The sequence below is a fragment of the Metopolophium dirhodum genome, chromosome 1, assembly GCF_019925205.1.
Source record: "Metopolophium dirhodum isolate CAU chromosome 1, ASM1992520v1, whole genome shotgun sequence".
In the NCBI taxonomy this organism is placed as follows: domain Eukaryota; kingdom Metazoa; phylum Arthropoda; class Insecta; order Hemiptera; family Aphididae; genus Metopolophium; species Metopolophium dirhodum.
In genome coordinates, this window is record NC_083560.1 from 70,788,158 (window position 1) to 70,797,425 (window position 9,268).

The following is a 9,268-nucleotide window of genomic DNA, read 5'->3' on the forward strand; positions in this document are numbered from 1 at the left end:
ATCTCACTGGTCTTATTATCTCAGGGTGATTGTGTAAACGAATCATTCTGGATGCATTTCTGGATCACCTGGAGTGGTATTTTAAATCGTCTTTTTACGTGATATTTTACGCTAAGCGTGGTACTACTCATAAAAAAATACTAATTGATAATAATAAAATAATATCATAATGCGAAAAATATTTTTTGTATCAGGTACAAGTGTCGATATAATTAAAATTTTTTTTTTTATTTTGTGATTCCGAATTGATGAATGAACAATAAGGCACAACGATGATAGGTCACCACCGTTTGGAGCAGTAAAACTGCTTCGATTTTCTTCAACAGTATCTTGTTTGATGGGAAAGCTAATATAGTTGGTGCAATTATTAGGAGGCCAAAATTTAAAATTCCCAGTAGTTTTCAAAATCGCCGGGGAAAACAACATACAAATTAAGGAAAAATGGTAATTTATACGCAAAATTGATTTTGGTTTATGGAATAACTTTAAAAAAAAATAATGTCTACAAGTAAATCAAATTAAATTTTTATGAGCGTTTGAAGTTCATATTTTTAGAGGATTGGATATTCACTCGATTTCTCATGTAGCGATATTGTTATTTTATTGTAACTCAAAAACAAATAACTGTAGATATATGAAAATTTCACTGGATATTTATAATTACATTTTCTATACACCATACAATTTTGAAAATATTTTGACTCTTTTTGAGCTATTTTATGATCAAATTTGGAGGAAATTACATGTTAAATAACCAAGAATAACAATTTTAGTTATTTTGTTGTAATTTTATAATATTAATTCAACTTTACGGCTAAGTAATAAGTATTAAAAATATAAATATAATATAAAATATCCACACTGACAATCCATCACCGCTCAGAATCGTTTTTCGTATATATACAATTATATTATATAATTTAATTCAAATTTAATACCATCTATTATACAGTGACCTAATTGTCTACTAGACGGTCTGTACAGCAGAGCGACATCCACTTTTTATTTTTATTTCAATATTTAATACCGTATACATAGTATCATGTTATTAACATTAGTATACCAATATATTAATATTATCATGGTGACACATTTTAAATAAGTTTATAAATTATTGGTCCCTGCAATCTGTAAAAAAAAAACATTTAAGAAATACTATAAAATAATTATTAATATTATATAACAAAAGAACTATGTACAATTTGTATTTATTATTATGCACTAAATCAATGGACAATGTTGTCTGAAGTTACACACAAAATACAACTTTTTTAAACTTATCAAAGCTACTTTTTTAATTAACTCATATTTATACTCATTTATAGTGTACAAAATTACAAATGCATTGAAATAACCACGCTTCAATAACGTTAATGCATAATGATTCGTGATTATTATCAGTTTTGAATTATAAAAATAAAGGCTTTGATATTTGAATATAAACAATTTACCTCGATAATATTAATGTAAATTTATAGGTAGGTAATAGGTATCGACCAATGTAGTTTTTCGTTCAAAATACCTACCTATTATATTTTGTAACAATATTCTCAATTTATCAATTCCCTTATCAGAAAGAATCCAATATAAATAGAAAACATTTTTGTCAGAACCCCCATGGATACGCCACTGAAGGGAAGGCACCTTTGTACTTCGTTTTTATACTTTTCCGATGTAACTTGTGAATAATTTCTAGATTTTTTATTTTTTCTAAGAGCGAAGCCGGGTTATTCTGCAAATTTCAGCTAGTATATATAAAAATAAATACGTGTCAATATAAATATTACGCGTTCATAATATATTGTATATGTAACTATGTGGATAGTTTAAGTGAATTAAAAATAAAATAAAAACCATATATGAGTACGAAGGCATATGCCTGCAATATAAGGTATAAGTGAGATGCTGCATCGTACGGTTACAATTATTCAAACTTAAAAATTTAATTTAGTTTGAATTTGTAATTTGTATATAGTATATTATGATGTGAAATAAATATTCATCGATTATATTTAACTTAATTTCCTCTTGGCCTTCTGCAGGCTTCAAGTTTCAGTTAAAAATCGTAATAATATATACCTACATTATATAATATGGATGCTGTTGTATTATATACATTGTCATTATTGATCATTGACATCTTAGAACAGATATAATATGAAATCTGTAACCTATTTAAAATAGATTGGCGTATACCATAGTGTATTATTATATATACATACAAAATGTGTATCCCACCAATTAGACACGTCTCCTATTGTGTAGTAAAATTAAATACATAATATATAGTTAACCTCCGAAGTTCGGACTACGGTGGAAGTCGGGAAATTATATTAAGAACCAGAAAAAAGATATAGGTACCTTCAAGTTACAAACAGACACAAAAATAAAAAAAAAATATAAAAACACACATCATTGTAAAATCAATAGATTCGTCGTTCCACTCAGAATCTAAAATGTGGGCAAGTGCGTGTCGCTCTGCTGCAGTACAGTAGGTTATAAGTGGGTCACTGTAATGTATGGCGTTAAATTTGAATTCAATGAATTCAGCCTATGATATATTATCAAGTATATTTGATGATATTATTGCGAATAATAAAGTATAATATTTACTTATTTACGCGGAACCTTGTTTTAAATGTTCAATCCTTAGCTATATAAAAGTTGAACATTTTTACATATATTTTGTCAACATTTGAACTTCAAATGCTTATAAAAAATTTATGACAATGGATTTTTAATATTTTTTAAATATCATTTTAAAAATATATTAGGAGTCTTGTATTATATTTTCAAGCTTTTTTACCCAATAAATACAATTTGACTGACTTTCATAAGAAAAAAACTAAAAAAATGAAACTGAAAATGTCCGTAAACAGTTCAAAACAAATAACATTTTTTTAAAAAATTTATCGTGTATAGAAAATGCTAATATAAAAAACCAGTGAAAATTGGATGTATCTACGGTCATTTGTTTTAGAGTTACCCCAAAAACCAAAATCTTTTTTTGTCAAAAACCGTTTACGTATAAATTCCGGGAAATTTAAAATTTTGATCTTCCCAATGCACCAACTAGATTCTGAAGTTGAAAATTGAAGCATTATTTGACTACTTATCGTGTACACAGACACAAATAAAAATAAAAATAACAAAAGTCAAAAACACACATCATTGTAAAATCAATCGCTCCGCTCAGAATCAAAAATATGGGCAAGTGGATACCGCTCTGATAATCTGATGTAGGTATATTAGATGTCGTGGTGATCATTGTAATGGATGTGTTAAAATGAATTCAATGATATAAAATCATTGTATACCTACGAAAAACGATTTTAAGCGAAAACGTTCTGTCAGCTTATATTATACAAATTATATTTTATTTTTATTTTATTAATGCACCTATGAAAGTATTAAGTAATTTATTTTATAAATTTCAAGTAATCACGAATAATCGTTATTATTCGTTTAAATATTTAATTTCGTTAAATTTTGAACTTAAAATATCTATTAAAAAAAATTATGGTTATCTATAGGTATATTTTTTTAAAGTTTTTCTGTTACAGACTAAATGAAATACATATGAAAAACCTTGTTTAAAATTTTCATTCCTTAGCTAGGTATATCCTTATAGTTTTATAAAAACTGAATATTTTATACATTTGAATGACTGATGAATGTTGTTAAAATATGAACTTAAGACTAAGAGGACGCCCGCATATGTGTGTCTCCGTCTTGTACAAGTCCATACCATAACAAATTTGCGCTCGGCAGATCATGTTTAGCTCCGTTAGTTTAAAAATTAGAGTGAATCGACCTATTAGGAAAAAACATAAATAGCTCAAAAAGAGTTATAATAATTTGAAAAATTATACTGTTTATAGAAAATGCTAGGTACTAAAAATATTCGGCGAAAATTTCAAGTATTTACGATTATTCGTTTTTTAATTACAATGGAATAAGACATTTATTGCCAACAAATAACTTATAGTAGTTGATGCTGTACCATGAATAATAAAAAAAAAATATAAAAAATAATTTCATGCGACATCTGGGGAATCTTATGACGTAAAAGTTTAAACTTCTAACGTTCATCAAAAACTAATTTGACTTTCCGGTAAACATTTTTTATTGTTAAAGGTAGGGAAACTTATGAGGAATGTTGTAGTATATTTTCAAATCTTAGATATAAAAAGAAAATTTTTCATGAATTTATGACTCAAAATAACTTGCAAGGATCTGTGATTTTGACGAATTTTGTTAAAATTGTAACTCCAGACGCTCATAAAAAAAATTTACGGTCTTTTTGTAAATAACCTAAGCAGTATAGCATCTTATAAATTAGACTGTGATATTATGTAGATATTATAAGTAAAACATCAGTTTTCTGAACTATACGATATATTCATTATCATTAATAAATATAGGAGGTAGAACCTTATATATTATTATTACGTCATATATGTAATAATAAAGAATTATTTTTTAATACAGAAAATAAAAATAAAAAATAAAACATTATTTTATAATTTCTAGTACAGTGAAACCTCTGAATAGCGGACACTCTTTGTCACCAACATTTTGTCCGTTATTCGGAGGTGTCCGTTATTCAGAGGGGATACATTTTTGAAATTTATTTGTATAATAATGTACTATGTATGTACATATTATATGTAATGTTTTTACTTATTATTTATTGTAAGTTATTACATTTTTATATTTTTACAAATTACATATTATTATTTAAAGTATATTTTTACAATCAAAATCAAAAATTATTATTTATTATTACATTTTTATATTTTTACAAATTACATAATATTATTTATCTAAAATGTCAATTTTTTCGCGAAGCGACAAACGCTTTCGTTTTAACGTAGTCATCGCGTCGAAAACCGTCACTAACTGACATACTTTTGTCATAACACATAATCGCTTCACCGATAACCGAATTTGTCATAATCGTATCGTCCCATAACGAGTTTGTCATCGTAATTATGTTACATTATTACAAGAGTGCATACGAATGTGAATACGTATTACAGATAAGCATATTACAGATTGTATTTTCAAATAATGATTAGGGATTTACCATTGTTTTAAAAATTCCCTAATAAAATAATGTCCGTTATTCGGAGAGTCCGCTATTCGGAGGTTTTCTTATTGAAAAGTAGTGAAAATGTCCCCGTTCCCCAAAAAACGTCCGCTATTGGGAGGTGTCCGTTAGTGGAGGTTTCACTGTATTATTAAACTATAATAAAATGCAGTTGAACATGATTATTAAAAATTAAATTAAAATTAATTTGTATTTACAGAAATGTAGTAATTATGTTTCACCACATTCGTAACGCATTTTTACTAGATAATTTTTTTAATTTTCTCTAACAAAAACTTATGAGGAACCTCGTATTTTTGACAGAGTCAAAAATTATCTATAGACAATGGTTAAAATAGATAAGTACCTACTAAAAAAAACCTAAATTTTCTTATGCCTATGAATATAGCTTAAAACGAGTCAAAATATTATGAAAATTCCATGGTGTATATAATATACTAATATTATACATTTAGTGAACATTTCATGTAAATACGGTTATTTAGAGTTACACTAAAAATTGATTTTAAGTAAAAATAGTAAATAGGTACCCTTTCTTTTTTAATTTTTTTTTGGTTTTCTTGATTCTTTTGAAAACTCCTGGGAATTTTTTACCTCTATCCCTCCAAAGTACTAACTTGATTCGCTTTCCTACCAGAAAAGATGCTGAAGTAGATAATCAAAGTTTTTACTGCCTCAAGAGGACGTGATGACACTATGACAGACACAAAAAAAAACAAAAAACAAACGCACATGTAAATCAGTACATTCATAGATCGGTGATCCACTCATAATCTAAAGTGTAAAATGTTTAAATATTAATATTACTAGTTTAATAATAATTAATTTAATTATAATATTATACTTATATTATAAATTATAATACCTACCACCTAGTTTTATGCGAATCATGATCTGATGATTTATATTATTATAATATTATTATCTATTGGCACCTGGCTACGCGATAACAGTGATACGCGTTATCTGGTGCACACGTTCGGAGGAAAATCTAAAAGCTACAACTTATCACTTACTTCTCGACTGTCGATAATAATTTTTAATATTCACATAATATCTACATTCTATCTTTGTCTGTTCTTTGATATTATATGACTTTAAGCACAATTCAGGCCGAAGTTAGTATCTCCCACTTTTCAAAGGCTCCAGTCTAAGTTTTTTTCATTTTGGTTCACATTTCTAGTGGCGTGAGAAATTCTAGACTTACAAACATCCACCATACAGTGCTTGCAGTTATTCAGGTAATGTATTTAAATTACCCGCCGTGTTCCATATTAAAACTCATTCGTTTTGTAGCTATTTTAAAGTATTGTTTCAGAACATCGCATAACTGTAATATGTTTGTTTAAGTTATACGAGTAGTTTCGAGACAAATGAAGTAGTTTTTTTATCTTAGGTAGATCATTATCATATTGTGTTTGGGTCAGCTATGGCTTGTCCGTTAATCAAATTGATATAAATTTCCTCAACCGTTAATTATAATTTATAATAGAAATAACTATTGTTAAATCAAACAGTTTGATTACAATCATACATACTTTAAGTATACCTATTGGCTATTGTTAAATAATATTGTATTTATTTCCTTATTAATTTGATTTACTTATTTCTAAGTAAGGTCTATTAATTATTTATCTGTATTGTAAAGTATAAGGATATATGTATATTCAATTGATAATAATACCTATTATATTATAGCTCAGCCATGGTAGAAATATAAACAATAATCTTAACATAAATCTAAAGCAACTGTACACAATGTATGTATAAAAATTACTAATATTTCATACACAGCCCATATAATAATAATATGTTGTTAATTATTTACAATATAAATACCGTGTGTCCGCGAAAACTGGGTACACTCCATAACTCAGTTACCTACATTACTGAGTAGTTAATACCTTATACATATTTTAGAATTCTGTGTGCAGGAGATTGATGATCCAATAGTCTAGTTTTATCGTTTTATGCCCTGCAAGCAAAATTAAAAAATATGTATAGGGTACTGCATAATCAGGGATATTTAATTATACAGTATACGCTGTTTTCACGGATACATGGTATATATGTATATATTTTCATAATATATTTCCATAATCTAAAATGAGAATTTATCCTTCCTTGTTCATATTTTTAAAATTAGAATCAATGACAAGTTAGGTTTATAAAAAAAAATGTTAAAGGATTTTTTTTTGTTACAGCATAATGTTAAGATCTTTAATATTAGCTAGAGGAATACATACATCCAGTGCAAACTGGTCATCTAGCAAAGCACAACTTTTAAAATTAAGAAAGAAAACAGGATATCCATTTGAAAGCTGTAAAAAGGCTTTACAATTAAATGAAAACAGTTTAGAAAAGGTAAAAACAGTTAGTTTATATAATTTGATATATTGTAAGTTATAATATATATTTTTGTACAGTCAGAGGTATGGTTAAAAGAAGAAGCTCAAAGGCTAGGTTGGGCAAAGGCTAATAAACTTGCCAACCGTGCCACAGCCCAAGGAGTTATTGCATTTGCAATTGATAACCAAAAAGAAGTTGCTACTATGGTGGAAGTGAATTGTGAAACTGATTTTGTGGCTCGTAACAAGTGTTTTCATTCTGTTGTTGAAGTAGTCACTTCATCTTGTTTAGATTTTGCTAAACAACAAAAAGCCTTAGAAAATTCATTTTCTAAGGTACATACATAATCTTAAGCTAAAAACATTGTCATAATATTACTTGATTTTAGGTAAATTTAAAAAGTGGCGATTTAATGGAGTTAAGCGGTGCTGAAGGTAAATCATTGGCTGATCATGTTGCAGTTACAATAGGTAATCTTGGAGAAAATGTTACTCTCAGACGTGCCACATGTTTAAACACTAGAGACACTGGTTTGAATATTATGGGTCTTACTCATCCATCAAATACAACTGGATCTCAATTTCTTTCCGGTAAATACGGATCTCTTCTAATTTATCGTAAACAACAAGATAGTGAAAAAATTAATCAAAGGTCTATGGAGAGTTCTCATGATGAAATTCTTCGCCAAATGTGTCAACATGTTATTGGTAAATACATTTTTCTATTTATTCATAATTTATCCAAACTAATTTAATTTGTATAAATTAGTTAGTCATTTATGTAAAACAAATTAAAGTGTTTATTTTTTATTTAGGTATGAATCCAAAAAGTGTTGGAGTACTTAATATACATGAACCTATAAAATCTCAAGAAGTGGTGCCTGCTAAAACATTTAATGAAAATGATGATTCATCCATGGATAGTATAGATGAAAAAAATTCAGACTCTACAATTGAAGAAGATGGCATGCTTGAACAAGCTTTTTTATTGGATCCATCCATAACTGTAGGACAAGTAGCAACCGATTATGGAATTGATGTACTAGATTTTGTGCGTTACGAATGTGGTGAAACATAATTACTACATATCTGTAAATACAATTAATTTAAATTTAATTTTTAATAATCATGTTCAACTGCATTTTATTATAGTTTAATAATACTAGAAATTATAAAATAATGTTTTATTTTTTATTTTATTTTCTGTATTAGAAAATAATTCTTTATTATTACATATATGACGTAATATTAATATATAAGGTTCTACCTTATATATTTATTAATGAATATCGTATAGTTCAGAAAACTGATTTTTTACTTATAATATCTTCATAATATCACAGTCTAATTTATAAGATGCTATACTGCTTGGGTTATTTACAAAAAAATATTTCATTGTTATTTAATAACTTTTCATTTTAGTAACTTAACATTAAAATGTTAAAAACTAATCTTTTGACCACACATAGTGTTACAAATACCTTGGTTGTTTATTCTTAGTTTAGTAAGACACTCAAAGTGTTACTGGTGTAATTTTATCAAAATGTTTAGTATTGTCAATTTCTTTGTTAAGCCATTTTATATTCTCTACAAGCCATTTAGCCATATATAAATTTATTTTTTAAACACTTAATGTTGACAGTTACAACACAAATAAGTATTCACTCTTTTTTAACTTAAATTTTTTTATTATGATAAAAATGTCTTGTGCTTGGTTTTAAATTTATAATCAGAATTATCTGTATCATTATGAGAATCTAACCAGGGATTCCACAAAATATACAATGATATTTTGTATATATTATTT

The 9,268-nt window shown here is 26.9% G+C and overlaps 1 protein-coding gene across 1 annotated transcript; it reads left to right on the forward strand.

The window, feature by feature from the left end:
- The first annotated feature begins 6,104 nt into the window (after positions 1-6,104).
- LOC132936415 (elongation factor Ts, mitochondrial) lies at positions 6,105-8,655 on the forward strand. The gene is made up of 5 exons (XM_061003138.1): positions 6,105-6,354; positions 7,318-7,477; positions 7,540-7,797; positions 7,851-8,169; positions 8,277-8,655. The coding sequence occupies exons 2-5, from the start codon at positions 7,322-7,324 to the stop codon at positions 8,537-8,539; spliced, it is 996 nt and encodes a 331-aa protein (XP_060859121.1). The 5' UTR covers positions 6,105-6,354; positions 7,318-7,321; the 3' UTR covers positions 8,540-8,655.
- Positions 8,656-9,268: the final 613 nt, after the last annotated feature.

Bases quoted from the DNA above. Each gene is read 5' to 3' on its own strand.
- LOC132936415 (XM_061003138.1), top strand. From the start codon at position 7,322: ATGTTAAGATCTTTAATATTAGCTAGAGGAATACATACATCCAGTGCA. The intron at 7,478-7,539 runs GTAAAAACAGTT...ATTTTTGTACAG, and splicing joins ATGAAAACAGTTTAGAAAAG to TCAGAGGTATGGTTAAAAGA. The intron at 7,798-7,850 runs GTACATACATAA...ACTTGATTTTAG, and splicing joins TAGAAAATTCATTTTCTAAG to GTAAATTTAAAAAGTGGCGA.